The sequence below is a fragment of the Emydura macquarii genome, unplaced genomic scaffold (assembly GCF_026122565.2).
Source record: "Emydura macquarii macquarii isolate MOO-44397 ecotype Brisbane River unplaced genomic scaffold, CSIRO-AGI_Emac_v2 contig_2699, whole genome shotgun sequence".
Classification (NCBI taxonomy): domain Eukaryota; kingdom Metazoa; phylum Chordata; order Testudines; family Chelidae; genus Emydura; species Emydura macquarii.
This window is the reverse complement of record NW_027132836.1, coordinates 2,846,139-2,864,413: the sequence shown is the minus strand read 5'-3', so window position 1 is coordinate 2,864,413 and position 18,275 is coordinate 2,846,139. Positions and strand designations below refer to the sequence as shown.

The following is an 18,275-nucleotide window of genomic DNA, read 5'->3' as shown; positions in this document are numbered from 1 at the left end:
TTGAATTTCACCTTGTTGATGTCAGACCAATTCTCCAATCTGTCAAGGTCGTATTGAATTCGAATCCTGTCCTCCAACGTGCTTGCAACCCCTCTCAGCTTGGAGTCATCTGCAAATTTAATAAGCACACTCTCCAGTCCGTTATTCGAGTCATTAATGAAAACGCTGCCTCGGACTGAACCCAGGACTGACCTCACCAGGAGCCCACAAAATACGCCCTCGCAGCGTGACAGCGAACTATTGGTGAGTACTCACGGAGTTGTGCACACATCTAGAGCACATTTCCCTAGTGTTCATGTGACACTCCAGTTAAGGACATGTCAGCACTTAGATTACAAACCCACTTTTAGACGTTTCTAGCTCAGCATAAAATAAACCTCAACACAGCGAAGTTTGGCTGACAAAACCACTTAAACCATGTTTGAAGACTTTCAAAAAGCCTTTGACAAGATCCCTCACCAAAGGTTCTTAAGCAACCTAAGCAGTCGTGGGATCAGAGGGAAGGTCCTCTCATGGATCAGTAACTAGTTAAGAGAGAGGAAACAAACGGTTGCAATAAATGGTCAGTTTTCACAGCAGAGTGACGTATAGCAGGGTCCCCCAAGGATCTGCACTGGGACCAGTGCTGTCCAACACATTCATAAATGATCTGGAAAAAGGGGTGAACAGGGAAGTGGCAACATTTGCAAACAATACACAATTACTCAAGATAATTAAGTCCAAAGTTGACTGTGAAGAGTTACAAATGGGTCTCTCAAAGCTGGGTGACTGGGCAACACAATGGCAGAAGAAATTCAATGTTGATAAATGTAAAGTAATGTACACTAGAAGACATAATCCCAACTATCCATACAAAAGGATAGGATCCAAATGAGCTGTTACCACTCAAGAAAGAGAGATTAGAATATTAGGTGCAGAGAAAGGCAACAAAAATGATTAGGGGTATGGAACAGCTTCTGTACGAGGAGATTAAGAAGACTTGGATGGGTTCATCTTAGAAAAGAGACGGCTAAGGTGGGATTTGATAGAAGTCTATAAAACCATGAATGGTGTGGAAATAGTGAAGCGGGAAGTGTTATTTCCCCCCTTATTTAACTAGGAGTCACCTGATCAAATTAATGGGCAGCAGATTTAAAAACAAACAAAAGCAAATACTTCTTCACACAATTCACAGTCAACCTGCAGAACTCACTGACAGGGGCGCTTGTGAAGGCCAAAACTATAACTGGGTTCAAAAAAGAATTCGATAGCCATTGATGAGCCTATCCTCCATGAACTTATTAGCCAAGATGGTCAGGGATGTAACCCCATGCTCGGGGTGTCCCTAAGCCTCTACCGGCCAGATGTTGGGAAATTATCCTGTTCTGCTCATTCTCTCTGAAGCATTTGTCACCAGACACTATTGCAAGACAGGATACTGGAGATGGACCGTTGGTCTGACCCAATTTGGCCATTCTTATTTAAGAATTTTATGTTACAAGAGTGCTCAGACTCCAAAGTTTACAAATTCCAAGTGTTTCAAGTAATAGACTACCAAACCATCTAGACATGCACATGCTGTACATACTAATAGACAATTCACAGCATAAACTTACTCTGCACTCGCATTACCCCATAACTAGTAAAGTACGTGAGCATGCATATTCCCAATTTGGTTTCTTGTTCTTCTCCATCACAGAGAAGTGGTGGGAGGGTTAGAGGTGACGCTGGCAAATGATTTGCTTTCATCTAATCTAATTGGCTTTCAATCTTGAAACAAAAGAGGAAGTTTTGATTCATCTTTGTTTTCAGATTTTTCCACCTGCTGTTTCACAGCAAGCACAGCGACCCATGCCAGCTAACCCACCATTGGGTGTACTCATCACACCACAATCATGTTTCATTAGCTCAACTACTTTTAAAGAGGGTTTTGTTTCCCCTTCTATCATAAACTCATCTCTTAGTCAGTCCCAGGCTTTAATTGCGACCACTCCTGAAAACCGGGACAACAATAGTTACTCCTGCTTGTTACTTATCCATTGAATTTTACAGAGTACAAGTGTTGTTGGTTTTTTAAATAACTATAGGTCGAAGGTGAATCTCTCTTTTGGAAAGCTGGAATGACCTACCCTAGTCCCATCCGACCCTAAAACAGCCTCATCAGTTCCCCTGAGACTCCAGCAGTGTTTTACAGTCAGGCTACTCACATCAATCCATTGGTGAGCTACTACATATCCAAGGTGAACATGGACAGCTCCAGATACAATCTAAGGAGAGAGACTATGACTTTTTTAACTTCTGTTTGATGTGCACATGTAGTTTCATCTCTCTGCAAGCAATATTTACAATTGCCGTAGAAAAAACTGACGGCTTATGCAAAGCTGATCACTGAAAAGCGTTCTGCTTAGAAATAGTTTTGTATATACAATGCACACACCTCATATTTCTCTTCCCATTTCTTTTCCTACAAAAAGCCTTGGTAGTAAAGATGGGCACTTGCTCCTCAAAGAGCTTATTTTCTACTGCTTAGTCCCCATCAGAGCTCCCCCCTTCTGGTGTGACCACTGACTCCACAGCAACCCATTATGATGTAAGAAGACGGTGACATTATGTGATGAACAGGAGGCTCAGATGGACTCAAGCAAAGACCCTCTGTTCAACTTGCAATATTAAAAAAGCAAGAGATACAGGAAAGTTTATATGTGATAGCACAGAAGAGTTTCCAAATAAAAAAACTGCAACAGGCTGACCTGATGTACAGCCTTCAAGCCACCTGAACACTGAAGTATACACAACAGCTTTAGGCTTGCCTGAAGGTCTCAGTGAGGCTTTGTAAATAGAAAGTTTTGGCGCTGTCACAGCAGTTTAGCAATCCCCGGCTCCCAGAACACTCTGAGGCTGTCTGGATCAAAAGATAAAGCTGAACTTAATTTGACTTGTCTTCTTTACACCACAAGAGCCAGCCATGGCACAAACTTTACAATAGATAGATAGAGATGCTAAATTTGCACTTAAAAACAAATGTCTGCCTCGAGTTTTTCCCAAGCGTAAACAAAACCCCAGAAATGAGAAGGATTACTGGGGAGATCCGAGACAAAGAATGCACAATGATGGGACAACATGGATCTTATCAAACCATCATTACAAAATACAGACGCAAACGCAAGGTTTTCAAATGGACTAATCGAAGGGCATGAACATTTACTTAGAAAAAGAATAAATGGTTTGTGAGTTTAGCCAACTTATGTAATTAGAGGGGTTTCAATTAACTTGTCAATAACCATTATAAATGAATGCTCCCCATGTGTTCAGATATTATGGCGATGAGGACCAGCTAAGTACCTGCAAAGACAGAAAGATACACTGAAGTAAGAGACTGCAGTCTTTTGACACTTGGAAAACAAAACTCTTTCACTATTTTCTTACATCAAGATTGCTAGTTGACATACATGCCCGTACTTCAGAGAATGTTACTGAATTTCCTTGAAATGTGCTTTCACCACTGTGTCATCTTAGTCCTCCACATTTCACATCATCTGCTAAGTGCTGTAACATTCATTTCCTGAACTCAGAAACTTGCACATGAAAAGTGTGCAGATCCTGTGCTGGAGTCTTAAGAGACTGGACCCTTTGCTACTCCCTGTTCTAATGAAACCCTTGGGTGCAGTACAAATTCAGAGATTTCATGGCCAGAAGGGATGATTAGATCATCCAGTCTGACCTCTTAGATAACAAAAGACAGAATTTCACCCGGTTGCCTTTTTATTCAACCCAGTAACGTGTGTTTGACAAAAGTAAAATACACAAAAAAAGGAGGTGCTTTTCAACATTACTCCCTGGCCCACATGAACTGTTTTCTGGACTTGGTTACACCTTTCCTATGTTCTTTATTCCTAGTACAGAACCTCTCCTTTTTAATTAACAGAGGAGTTGCCATACCAGAGCAGATCAGTGGTCCAACTTGTTCTGTCTCCTAGCTCATCCCAGCACCAGATACTCCAGACAAAGATGCAGGCACAAGGAATAAACTGTCCAGAGAGTATGTTTTGCTCCAACCCACACTGGTTAGCGACTAGCTTATGCCACGAAGGTCTGTCTGTCTCTCTCTCTAAATGTTGTTTTAATCCTACATGGTGTAATCGGGTGTTTTTATTAGATTCCAAGACCAACTACTCCCAGTTAGCAGTCAATTGTTGAATGAAAACCACACACACACACACACACACACACACAATGCAAAGCTGCCTTTAAACAAACACATTAAACCATGTTATGACAATAAGAAGCCAACAAAAACAAGAGTTCAAAGTTAAGGGCACAGGGTTGGTGTAAACACAGATCTTTGTGGACAGAGGGCTCTCTGAATAGCAGGCTGACTTTACATAAGAATCTGTCTGAAGATGGAGCATCAAACTTAAACTCGGAATTTCTGACTTCGCTCCATGTGGAAGATGTCCAGTAAGGTGGAAAAATGGCCTGCTGTACTAGTTTTAAACCAGTTCAGGCTAATATGGCTCACATGCTGTTGGTCAGGCACAGTAACACTTTCATAACTACTGTAGGCTAGGACACAGGATTCTGAACTGATCGACCCTGTTCAGACTGGCCAGATAATCAGCCTTTCAACAAAATAAGCCTGAAGTCGTTTAAATCACAGTATTTTAAACCCTTCCAGGAAATACTATCTTAGCCCAAGGTTTTATAATAAAGGTCCAAAGAGGTGTAGTCCTGTGAAAGAACCACCGGCAGCTTAAATGTTAACTGGCCCCAAAGGACCATTCTCTACTGATGGGATCTTGTGGTTACAGAAGCAGGGCTGGAGTGATCACTTCTACAAGGAAGCCAAATTTTCATTTGGAGTGAATATTTACACAGCGGTCCCAACAGACCCCAGCATCTCAGAAGCAACTGGCATGGTTCACGGCCCTTCCAAATGTGAATCCGGCAGGCCAGCTAAATATTACTGCTTACAAATTAGTTACCCCAGGATCACAGAATTCTTGCTCAAGTCTTGATCCTATTTCAGGCACCGCTTCTTCCCCCCAAAATAAGAAAGGCCATACTGGGGCAGAGCAATGGTTCATCTAGCAGCTCAATATCCTGTCTCAACAGTGGCCAACAAAAGGTTAGTGAAATTTTAATACACTCCACCTCCAGGAAAACAGACAGGAAGTCCAAGCAGGAAGTCTAGAAATGGATAACACATTCTCCACCTGGATTAATGATCAACAGAGTTTTCTGCAGTGCGCTAAAGCACACCTATGCAAATGCACTGAGGTAATCGGAAAAAAGTATCAAGAGGAGAGAAACAAGGGAGTGCTCTATTTACCTGCTCTATTCGATACATTAGGATGAGTGGAAAAGTGAGGACAAAACGGAAGAAACATCCCTCAGCTCAGCTGGTTCAATCAGAAACAGGTGGATCATTCTAACATGCAGGGTAGAGAGCAGTATGAAAAAGATGCTCAGCTCACAAACAACTTCTTGCCCAAGGGCATTCGGGATTTACACCACTGGGAGAACTCTCTGACTGAGCAGGAACGCTGCCATGCAGTCAGGATGGAACAGACTATGGCATTGCTGCACAGGCACGGATATGTAGCTTGCATGCCAGGAAGGGAGTACCGATATTCAATGCTGATCAAAAACAACGAGAGCTCTGTAGCACTTTAAAGACTAGCAAATGTAATTTGTGCTACAGGACGCCCGTTGTTTTTGCTGTATACAGACTAACACGGCTACCCCCCTGGAACTCTTCTACCTGGAATGTGCTGATCAAAAGTCTCTACTGAGCTTTTAAGGGGGAAAAAATCTAACCAGTCTATTTTAGGGTTTCTAAGATCCAAACCCACAAATGACCCTTAGTTCACAAGATGAATTCAACTGTCGTTGAAAGCAGCAATTTGAGCTACTCCGTGGAACTCCCATTTCCTTGAATCTCCATTTGTCTGCAGCTCCCTCTTTAAACCCCAAGTGTCAGCAATTCTCACTATAATGGTAAAATATTGACAAAGGTAGAAAAGCAATTAAAGATCTTCAACAGAAGCCCACATTTGCTGAGATACGGAAAAGCCTCTAGGATACTGTAAACGCGGCATCCACATATTACATGGCTGAACACCTGCCACAACACAAGGAATGACACTGAAGATTAAACGTTATACTACAAAGTTAGATTTCAAGATAAAGGGCATGGTCAGGCTTCTACTGAAGGAAAGGTTTGGGGGGGGATTAAGGGGGAGAGAGAACAGGATGGAGCCTAAAGTGAAGAAATGAGTCAATAAGATGAGCATTAATTACATTGTGTACAAAATCAAATGTCCTATTTGTTAACAGCTTACAAAATCCCTGGTATGTTACACAAACTCTTAAGAAAGCTGATAACTTAAGCAGCAGCAATATCCTGCGCTCTCCAATCCCAGGAAGACATTTCATGGCTACTTTTAACCCTTTGCTGAAAGGACTTTACTAAGGGTTTTCAGTTGCTTTTTTCCTTTAAAGGATTCCAAGACTGACGTAAAACATATTTAGAGCCCATAATGGTTGACAAAACATAACTGTCAGTTGTACATATCTCATTTTAGTTTGAAACAGTCTCTTCATCACATACTTTGAGAGTTTAGCTCTGATAACCAGGAACAGGCCAGTATTAAATAAAAGAATCATTAAAGATCTTTCTCAGTTTAGGAAATAGCAAGTACAACGTAGGGATAAATATTTCCGTTTTGGTAAAATGTTTTTATTCTAGCTGTATCTAGTACGGGTGTCCCCCATGACCAGGTACTGTTTAATCTTGGTCACAAAGCCCTGTGAGGCGGAGGAGTGCTCTTAAGCCCATTTTGCAGCTGGAGAACTGAGGACAAAGACGAAACACCAGATTTTCAAAGGTACTTTGTTGTCTAAAGCTACAGCTAGGCACCTAATGGGATTCTGAAAAGCACCAAGTGTCAGTGAGAGTTAGGTACAGCTATAGGCACCTAAATACCTTTGAAAATCTGGTCCTAAGTGACGTGCTAAAGGTCGCACAGGAAATCTGTGGTGGAGCAGAGAACTGAACCTGGATCTCCCAAGGTCCACATCAGCACCCTATCCCCTGGACCAGCCTTCCTCTCTACACTACAAAAGGCAGAGAAAGAGACCAGCCGGTAAAATTAATGACAGTCTGTTACCTTCTTAGAGCTGAGTAAAACAAATTTCAAGAAGTAATACACGGAATGAGATACCAAAACCTGGTGATTAACGCTGAAGAGTGAGTACAGACAGCAAGTTGAGTGCAGACTGACTTGTGGCAATTACTACAGGTGTCTTCTGATACAAATTCTTGGACATTTACTGCCTCATCTATCTTGATCTTTCCAATAGCCGCTGTTATCAATGAAAGAAATTTCAGGCCCTATACAGGAAAAAGCTAATAATTAAATGCTGCTCTCACTGAATTCAATGAGAGCAGCAGCTGGCCCTACATCAAGATGTGATTCTAATGTTGGTATTTTGATAAACAAAAAGTTATCTTAAATGTTGAGTTTAATCTCGTGAATGAGAGATATTCGCAGTCCAGTCCAGCTGACTAAACCACCAACTCAAAGTGTGAACTTTGGGAATACTTTTTTTGCCTGAACTGATTAGCTAACTGTATCTACTAAAGAATACACTCATAAAAGTTACTGACAGCACCTGGATTGCTAATACCTTTACCATTCCACGCTATGTGTGGTGCTCCAAAATGGCAACACTTCTCTGATTTTACAGGTGACTGTACGAGGATGTGTGATCTCCAACAGAATTCCTGGTTTGCAAAGCAAAACATTCCAACTTCAGCACAATCAGCTGAAAAACTCCCCGCTATCCAACCACAAAACCGTCCTCAGTTCAAAACCCTGTCCCAGATAAATGTATGAATCCAACACTGGGCCCTCGATGAAGGGCCACAAACTCTTTAATTCCTGTTAATCTCAATTTACAGAAGGCTGAGGACAGCGCAAACTCTTCTGATAAATGAGTTATCACCAACTCCAGGAAAGGAAAGGAAAGGAAAGGAAAGGAAAGGAAAGGGGGCGGTCCTTCCAAGCAAATTGCAATTGCCGCTGCTCCTGGACACAGCACCTTGTGCTATCAGACCCTTCCTGAGTCAGAGACAGGAAAACTTTAGTCCTCCCCCAACCCCTATTTCTGCTCCTCTCTCTCTATTCTCACATTGTGGGTTAAATATTTGAGTAATGTATATAAAGCAAATGTATCTATAACCACTGAAATTGTTACCTAGCTACCTAACATAAGCAAGAGGTTATAAAGTAAATGGTTCAGCAATGCTAGCAATAATCCTGGTTCAGGGAGAAAAAAAAAACTAAACCCAACACATTCTCTGCCTCAGATCCCCCAAAGCAAACACATTTTGGTTTCTATTTACACAGAGACCTCAGGTCCATTGTCAGATCCCCCATAAAGAGCAACAAAAGGGAGAGCTGGAGTGTTTACAGGCAAAGTTATAAATTAAACGGAATAATTAATTAAAAGCATTTCAGGTCAAGGATGGAAAATTTAGAGGAACCTCAATAAACAGATGAAGCTAACAAATAGCACCAATTGTTTAGTCTTAAATGCAAAGGAGATGTAATAGTGTCCAGTGACCAGTTTCTATGACAAATCTAAGAGAGACTTCTCATCCAGCTCTCTCTCACATGCAAAGCATCAAGATTTCTGGTGGGAGCATTTCGTAATAGGAACACTGGACCAGCAGGGTTTCATGCAAGCATTTTATCTAACTAGTCTCAAGTTTTCTTGGTCTCTTCAGAATACAAAACAGGAGCTGATTTCTTGAAAGACCCATCAGGTATGATTATACCACTACCAGTGTCTACCATGAGAATGTATCCTCCCCTAATACCAACTCCTCCCCCCCCAGCCACTGTTAGTTATTTAGAAATGGATATGCTTATTTGTAGGTGCATTTAAATGGGTATGTACAGCTAGAGGGACTGGTTCTTCAAGAAGCTTAGCAGTGTGACGTGGAGCCATTCAGTTTAAACCTGGCAAAGACTGGTAGTCACTTTTCATCACTATCAACCCATGGCTCCTCAGCCACAGCACCGATTACTGCTGCAATGGACAGGTTTCGTTGCTTTGGGCCGTACACATGCTAGACTGAAGCTTACGCATTAGAAAAAGAGTGGAGGGGATTTGCAGAGAGGAGAAGAGCAGGTGCAGGGGTTGACAGTTCATGTTCCCTCATGTCAATTACCACTTAACACACAACCTGCTAACCAGGGAACAGCAGAGGTTCCGAGGGTGCCACTCCATTTTTATAGCATTAGCTGTCCAGGATCCTGGACAGAAAGGAGATATGACAAGGACTAGAGATAGATGGGGCTTTGGAACAGAAATGGGAGGGGGACAACAAAATATTCACCCACACCCTCCAGATGAGAGTGTTGTCCTGCATTCCCTTGAACTCCATGTATGTTGATAGACGTCCAGCAGCTACCCAGCAAGAGTCTGTGCTAGCAGCATGCAACTAAGAGTTTACCCTAACGTTGCAAGTTTCAAGGGTGTCCTTGCAGAAAACAGAGTTTTCTGCTAAAGCCTGGCAATAAAAGCAAGCAATCCCTTCTCCTGCTCCTCAAGCCACATTCTGTAAGTGAACACACTCGATTTCAGAGCACGGGGAGGTGCGGGAGAGAAGGAAGTTCATATAAAGCTGAATCTGAGGTCGGTAAATTGTCTAAGTCTAATAAAGCCGGTACAAGACAGAACTGAACAGGCTAATCTGGTGACTGAAGATCCTCTGTAGCTATTTTTATAGCAGTCCCTGATATCTGATATCCAAGCCCTAAGTGCTACAGGAGTGTCACTCTCAGACTTTAGGAGAACAACTCCTTCCTAAAGCGTCTGCTGACCCAGGAGAAGATTTTCAAAAGTCACCACTGATTTTGGGCGTCCAACTCGAGACATTACAAAGAATCTGATGTTCAGAAAAAGCCGAACAGCCGCCTTTTGAAAAATCAGGGCCCCGAGGGAACCTAAAATCAGGCACCAAAAAACGGAGGTACTGAAAGTCACTAGTCACTTGTGAAAAGCCTGTAGCAGACTGCACACTGCCCTGGGTTACCGGCCCGAGATTGAAGGGGAAACCAGAATTAGCCACCAGAAAAGAGACTTTAAAAAAAAAAAAAAAAAAAAAGCCCCCGGGACAAAAGCTGTACCAGTATGTTCCTGCAAACTGCCCGGCCCCTCTGGAAAAGGCAGAGGGAAGCACTCTGCCCTGCGGCCGGCAGCGGCCGGTCCTGCCGTACCCAGGACAAACCGGCCGCGGCTGCAGCAGATGCAGCGAGCAAGGAGGAGCAGAGCGTCCGCTCCCGCCGGGAAGCGAGGGAGCCAGGCTGAGCCCGAGGAAGAGACGCAGCCGGCCCGGCCCGGCCCGGCCCGGCTCCCCCCGCCTGCGGGAGGCTGATGTCGCTAGCAGCGAGTTAGGGCAAAGCACAGACCAGCGAAACTCCTGCCCGGCCCCGGGCTTGCAGCCGACCCGCAGCTGCCGCTTTAGGAGCCGGGCAAACTTTCCCCGGCAGCGGCGCTCTGCAAGCGGGACCGGGCCCGGGCCGGAGCAGGTCCCGTCCCCCCGCGCCACGTGCACCGCCCCGGCCCCCGCTCACAGCTGGTTGATGGCGTTCTGGGAGATCACCGCGTTGTCCGAGAAGTAGGGGATCATGGCGGGGCCGGGGCCGGCCGCCTTCCTCTCGCCCGCGAGCCTGCTGCGAGTCATGGGGCGGCGGCGCCGCGGCTCCCCGCGGGGCAGGTCAGGCAGGCGGCCGGGGGCGGCCGGCAGCCCCCCTGCGAGTCCGCTCGGCTCCGCGCCGTGTGCGCCCTGCCCTGCCCGGCCGGCCGGCAGTGGGGAGCCCGGCCCGGCCCCGCCTCGTGCGCCGCCCAGCTGTGCGCGGCCCGCCCCCTTCCGCAGCACCCACACCCCCGGCACGGCTCGGCTCGGCTCGGCCCGGCCCCCAGCGCCAGGCAGGGCGGCGGCGCTGGGGGGCCGGGACACCCGCCTGGGCACCGCCTGGGGGAGACGCCAGCAGGTGTGAAAAATGGGGCAGGCACCCTGGGGCGGGCCGGCCCCGGCCCCTGGGGGAAGGTGCGGGGTAGACAGCGCTGCGGTCCCCGCTGTTTCGGCTGGAGGGCCCCCCCTCTGTTTTTTACAACCCTGAAAGGCCACCCGCCTTTCCCCCCACGGCAGCCCAGGGCAGGCGGTCAGCCAGGAGCAGCGCCCAGCGCCCCGGCTCACACAGGACAGGACTCAGTCTCCATTCTCTTAGACCGGATTGACAGCGGCGCAGCGCGCCTGATGGGAGTGGAATTACCTTCGCCTTAGCCCGGCATAACCGAGTTAAGAATTAAGTCCTGCCCTGGGAATGGCAGAGACGGCTGTCACCCAGCGAGCTGTCTAACTTAATGGAAGTGCTCCTGTTCCTACAGCAGCCAACCGCTAAACTTAATAGAACTGCATTATTAATGCCGGAGCAGCGGGATTTTTCCCCCTCCCTCAGAGCATTACAAATCTTGCCAGGAAATTTGTTTATCAGCACGGGCTGCTGTTGGGCAGCTGGAAACACAAGAATTGCAGGGCGAGAGGTGGAGGGGGAGCCAGGGCAGTGGCTTTAGCTAGGGGGTACAGTCCCTGTTATTTGCATGACACCTTACGTGAACATAGCAGACGTTAGTCACGCTTCCTTCACTGCTTTGTACCAACATCGCCCTTGTCCAAATAAGTTTGGCAAGCTTTATTATTGTTGTCTCTTTCAACACATGATTTAATGTTTGTAACAGAAAATGAGGCCTAATAAAACAAGCCAGGTCTGAAGCCTGAGCTAAAGTAATGGCCAAGCCTTGCGGGTAGGAAGCGCAGTTAGCAGCAGTCATGCTGTGGGTGGTGGCAGGCTCCCACTAACACCTTCCTAAAAAGCACCAGGTACAGAGCACTCATCCAGGGACACAGCAGGAAGGTACCAGAACATTCCAACATCCCACAGAGAACAAGGGCATACTGACCCCTCCGACGCACACCACGAGGGATACAGAGGAGTTGGCCAAACCATCTGGTACAAGGTAAAAGGCGGTATCTTACCATGGCAGAGGGCACTACACGACCTGTTTGTGTCAGTGTATAAAGGAGGGTCTCAAAGTGGGTGTCTTGATCTAGCCCCAGGGGAAACGGAAAATCCCGCTGTTTCTGGAGCTGACCCATTGTAACAAGTACACGTGTTAGTGGGCCTGTAGGATCTGTGGGATACTAGGGCCGTAATAAACCTGGCCTGGCACCTTTGTTACTGAAACGGATCTCTGGTCTGATTGAATAATCCAATCGTGCACTAGCGGCTGGGTTATCTGCGCAGAGCTGGGACAGCAGAGACAGTGGGAGCACACACACACACAGCCAACAACTGGCCACAAAGGTCACTAGCTAGTGCACTGGCAAGAAAGTGAAGCATTTGGAGAGCAGAAAAGAGGCCTGTTAAAAGCAGGCTCCAGAGCCCTCCTCCTGCCAGGTTTCACAATAGTCTCATGCTGATCCCACTCCCTCCTCCCTTTAATCAGTGCAATATCAACTTCAACCCCCAAGTAAAATTTCACATTACGCCATAATGATGGGAGCCAGGAAGCTGTTGCAAGAGGCTTTGGGAATAAATCATCACACGCCATGTTTAGAAAAATAAGTCTGGCTACTACCACGACAGGTGTTAGAATCTGGTAAAGGAAATAAATCGTTTCGAAAGATGAGTGAAGAGTTTAGAATCTGCCTTACGTACAAGAAGTGTAACTTAGCCTCCAGTGTCTAGCCAGAGACTCACCAACCCAAGCCCGCTGGTACACCTCTCATGACTTACTGAACACATGATTTGAATGGGCCAGTCTTGAACCCTCTTCCAAGCTACAGTTTATGACAGCCTCAGGTAGACCAAACATCCCCTTCCCCCTTGAGAGGGGACATTTGAGGAAGAGCACAGCTTCCTATGTGCTGCAGCACCGGGAGTTAAGAGAAGGCTGCTGTAATAGGGCTGTTTGGGGCAATGACGGGAGAATATCATCTGTATCTGTCCAACAGGAGTCAGCACACAATTCATATTTGCTTTTGGCTTATGTTCAATGGCTACCTCTCGGGCAGTTCCTACTGCCAATGCTGGCCAGCAAAGCAAGCCTTTTCCACTCCTCATGGTGGAAGCATCAACATCATGAGCCTCCTCAGAAAGCTGGTAACCGCATCTCTCCAGTTCTTGGTAAATGGAGAATAGCCATTACCTCCTCCAGTAGGGGGAAAGTGCATTAAGGAAATATTTCTCCACACAGAAGTAAAATAAAAGATCAACTGCATTTTAAATCCCTTCACTCTTAATCTTTTGCTCCTTAGCCCCTGGAGACTCTGAGGAGCCAACTTTTTTAGTTTTGTCCTGACACCCAGGAATTCAAGAATTACTTTAGATTATCTGAGAAACGTGCTGTGAAGTAAGTGAGTTTTCTCCATAGTAGGGAGTCTGAGACATGGGCTTCCTAATTCATAGGTTCCAAGGTCAGCAGGGAGCTCTGTGATCATCTATTCTGATCTCCTGCATAACACAGGAAATAGAGCTTCCCCCAGATAACTCCTAGAGCACAAACAGCCAGTCTGGAGTTAAAAAATTGTCCATGATGGAGAATCCACCATGGGCCTAGGTAAATTGTTCCAGTGGTTAATTCCTCTCAGTGTTGAAAAGTTTACACCTTATTCAAAATCTGGATTTGTCTTCAGGTTCCAGCCCCTGGATTCTGTTACACCTTTCTCTATTAGATTGAAGACCTCATTATCAAACATGGTCCCCATGTCAGTTCTTATAGATTAAGACCACTCTTAATCTTCGCTTTGTTAAACTCAATAGATTGAGCTCCCGGAGTCTCTCGCTCTAAGGCAGGTTTTTTAAACCTTTAGTCTTTCTTGAACCCGCTCCAATTTATCAATATCCTTCTTGAATTGTGGGTACCAGAACTGGACACAGCATTCTAGCAACAATCACACCCGTGCCAAATACAGGGGTAAAATAACCTCTCCCGGGCTACTTGTGATTCCCCTGTTTATGCAACTAAGGATCACATTAGCCTTTTGGCTACAGCATCACACTGGGAGCTCATGTTCAGCTGATTAGCCACCACAACCACATTAGTTCTATGCGCTGGTCAGGGAGAAGACAATCACTGAGCCTTTTGTCGGGGGCAGACCCATGTTATCTTTAACCCTCCAGTGAGCCAGCGGTTTGACAGAGTGACAAAGCAATTTGAGAATCACTTTAGGTACCAGAAATAATTTCTCTCTGGGAATTGGTCCATGACAGAAAAGAAGTATACACAAACCAGGCATATGGTGTCTGCTTACTACACCACTTACATTATGAGTGTAGACGGAGACACAAGGCACATAACTGTTGGGATACGTTTATTCTTTAAAAGAAATGTTGGAAAAAAATTAAAATTGTGGACAGAGAGGAGGGATTATATTGGAAGTCTTTATTTTCCTCTTCCTACACTAGAGCAGTGGTTCTCACACAGGTGTACATGTACCCCAGGGGATACACAGAGGTTTTCCAGGGGGTACATCAACTCATCTAGAGATTTGCTTAGTTTTACAACAGGCTATATAAAAAGCACCAGCGAAGTCAGTCCGAACTTAAATTTCATACAGACAATGACTTGTTTATACTGCTCTATGTGCTATACAGTGAAACGTAAGTACAATATTTATATTCCAATTTATTTATTTTATAATGATATGGTAAAAAGGGAGAAAGTACGCAATTTTTCAGTAATAGTGTGCTGTGACCTTTTGTATTTTTATATCTGATTTTGTAAGCAAGTAGTTTTTAAGTGAAGTAAAACTTGCCGGTTCGCAAGATAAACCAGATTCCTGGAAGGGATACAGTGGTCTGGAAAAAACTGAGAGCCGCTGCACTAGAGCAAAGGGCTTGAGTCAGTAGAGGCATTTACCTTTTCAGTAAGAAACAGAAAGTAAACAAGTTACTTTTGGTCAATAGACGCTTCTAAAAAGATCAACGTGTTAAGATTTTGCTAGCAGCTAAGTGAAGATCCAGAGAAAAAGTATACAATCATCTTTGAGCATCTTGCTTCACCCACTGACTTTTTTTTCCAACTCTTCTGTCAAGTGAAGAATCTCTTTTCTCCCCTTTCTTTTAATGCAACAAAAGGTCAAATAAAACAGCCTCAAACCTTGGGTTATTTAGAACCTACAGCATGTAGCACTGCAGACATGCACAAGGCAACTTTGAAAGACACTTTGGAGACAAGCAAAGTTCACTTCAAAGGATATTTTTAAAAATCTGGAGTGTGAATAAAAAGAAAATCTAATAGGGTCTGTCACTGTGTAAGTCTTCCTAGACTCTGCATGAACTCACGTGTGTTATTGCACAGCCGCGAGCAATTGTATATTAGTTTAATAGTCTTCTAAAGACTTTAAAAAGATGCAACACTAGTCAGTTGTCTTCCTGCAAGAGAAGCATTTTGCCCGACTCCAGAGTTAGTCTGTCTTATCACAAAAGGTATGCAAGGGAGGGCACTAGGGCAGCAGGATCCCTTCAGCATCTAAAGTCTGGTGAGAGGGCCTCAGTACATACCACATGTCCACATATAGAAAACAAACGGATGCTTCTGTCCCCAGGCTAATGGATAACTTGCACAATGCTCCAGTAAAGCTCTTAAAATAATCTATTTAAATTACTAAAATGTTGCCCAAAGAGCTGCTAGAAATATCTTAATATGTTCAGCAAACATGACAAATGCAGTCCCTTCAAAAAATACACTGATTAATCACAAGTCGTGCTTCTTAAAGCAATCACACTTAACATATGGATAATACGTTTCTAAAGGAATCCTGGATTAATAAAATCTGATACTGCATCCACTATGCTGAGACCCCACAATGTAAGAGATGCTTCACCAGGGAAACTTCACTCTGAGGACAATATGCTATAAGGTGTCAGCAGCAACTCCGAAGTTAAGGTTGCACTGAGATCTGCACTACAAATAGGATCCAAATCCCTCTTATTTCTATGAAAACTTGTGTTGTAAAGATTGCAACATCAGCCCCATGTTCACACATCTCTAGACATCATGCTACAAGTCAGGATAGCATGCACTATTCAAATAGTCTGTAGGAAGTGAAAGATGCTGTTCTCATATCTTACTTCTTTAAGCGTTAGGGAAAGAGTCACATATTTATTTGCCAAAGCACTACCCCAGCATTTGAGGGGGCTCCCAGTTAAATATTTGCAGAAAGCTAAACGTCATCAAGAGAGCCTCTGATGTATTGTGCTCATGAGGAACAAGCAAGAAGTGGGATGAAAGAAAAGGATCTGAATTGTGTTAACACCGTTTTGGTGTCTTTCAAAATTGTAAGACACAGAAGGCTGTTAAAATATATATTAGCAACAAGACAATGTTCCTCACTTTAGGTGGTGACACTCAGGTAGGAGAAGCATGTAAAGAATTTAAAATGCATGAAGTCAAAGCAGTGAGGGGTACAGTTCTAAATGACAAATGCTGGAATAAAGTGGCAGTATAGCAATCACCCACACTATGACAGCTGTAGACAGATCTCCCTCCCAATGCAAGGATTACATTTTGCAGTTTTGGTGTTTGTGTTTAGCACTCTATAGGTGGTAACAGGATTATCACCACCCTGCCTGGTGTGGCAGGGTTATGGGGCAGTAAACAATAGTGTATCTGGCCTTTTGGTGCAACAAACTGCTGATGTGGCAATGTGCTCTCAGTATTTATCGTGAACAAAATGAGCAAAACACACACACACACAGAGGAGAGAGAGAAAAGTGGTTTTGCCCAACTTAAAGAAAGCTGTTCAAGTCCCTCCCACACCTCCCAACGCTAACTCAGACTGGCTCATGTTCAATCCTAGGCCTGTACTTTGTGGCTATAATCACACTAGAACAAAAAGTTCGAGACCACCTGGAGCAACCAGTCCACCTGTTTGGTGCTCCTTGCATGATCAAGGCCTCAGTTAGTGCATATGTCAGCAGTCAAAATGTTAAGGTGGCTGCGATCAGAAAGGAGGTTAAATTAGAATCATTAATGATAATTTAGAGGCATTTGTGCATGTAAGAGTTTGATACCTTGGGAAAAAACGTGGAGAAAAAGTTTTCCGTGGAGCCTTATCTGCGTGAGGTGCGGGTGTAAAATGATGTTAAAACATTTTCCACCCAAGCCGAGGCCTTAGTGTGCCGGGCGCAGCGTATGGGACCAAGCCTTTATTTCACTGTTACCACCTTCTTCCTTCCCCGGTTTGCTTGCTGCGTCTCATCACGTGCTAAGATGGTCAGCGGCTCGGGGCATAGACTGCCTTACTACACAACGGGTGTATACGGCGCTTAGTGCAACAGGATCCCCCTGGACACTCCACCCCCCTTTGCTTTGTTTTATAAACTTCTAAGGGATTCCATGGGTGGTTTTTGCAACCTTAAAAGTGCTGCTGCTCCTCATTGCTGCTGTAAGACCGGCTCCTAGGCCTGCCCGGGCTCCGTAGGCGGCCCAGAGGCCTGCCCATCCTCCAGCAGTTTATTTCCCCTCTGCTGTGCCTGCAGGACTCACTCAGTGACAGCCCGAGGGCCTGCTACAAGCAAGGGAGCTGCGGTGAGTGCAGGAGGACCTGGCCATGGGAGTGGCCCGACAGCAGGGGTGGGGGGGGGCCAGACATGAAGGGGCTTGTGTGTGTGTTGACACCAAACAGAGGGGTTGAGTTGTGCGGACCACGTGCAAAGCCCGTGCGGGTGCCTCTGAACAATGGGATGTTATTGTGGGCATGAATTTCTGCCCAGGTCTATTAACATCAATGGGACAGTCGAGGCAGCGTAGCACTAGCTCATTTTTCTTTCTACACGATATGGAATTATGTAAAATTCTGAAGCTTCTGCTTTACAAAAATGCATTCCTCTGCAGAGCCGGATGAGTTACTGTCCTGCCTGTTCAGTCACCTTTCCCATGCGCTTGGAATATTGCTACTTTATTGTCATGCATCTGTTTCCTGTGTCATTCATGAGAAGATACTGGAGTTAAAAAACAAAACCACCATAGTGCCTATAGGATTAGCCTTGGAGTCTAGCTACAGCACCTCATGCATCAATGACGCATCAGCATGGCGGGGAGGGTTACAGAGGCAGCATGTTTGTCTCCGTGGTGAGCGTAAGCAAGAGAATGCCAAGTTTTTCTCTGCAATGAGAGTTCAGGAAGGCTACTGACTGCCTTCTAGAGGGAGCTGC

The 18,275-nt window shown here is 45.1% G+C and overlaps 1 protein-coding gene across 2 annotated transcripts in view; it reads right to left on the bottom strand.

Moving 5' to 3' along the window:
• The window catches only part of SSH2 (slingshot protein phosphatase 2), a 137,658-nt gene that overhangs the window by 53,834 nt on the left and 65,549 nt on the right, over positions 1-18,275 (bottom strand). The window contains exon 1 of one of the 2 annotated variants that reach the window (XM_067565884.1): positions 10,626-11,674. The exons of the other annotated variant lie outside the window; for it this stretch is intronic. Within the exon in view, the coding sequence (XP_067421985.1) occupies positions 10,626-10,735 (110 nt within the window). The 5' untranslated portion in view covers positions 10,736-11,674. Of the gene's footprint in view, positions 1-10,625; positions 11,675-18,275 lie in introns of those variants that run through there. 2 annotated transcript variants of the gene reach the window in all.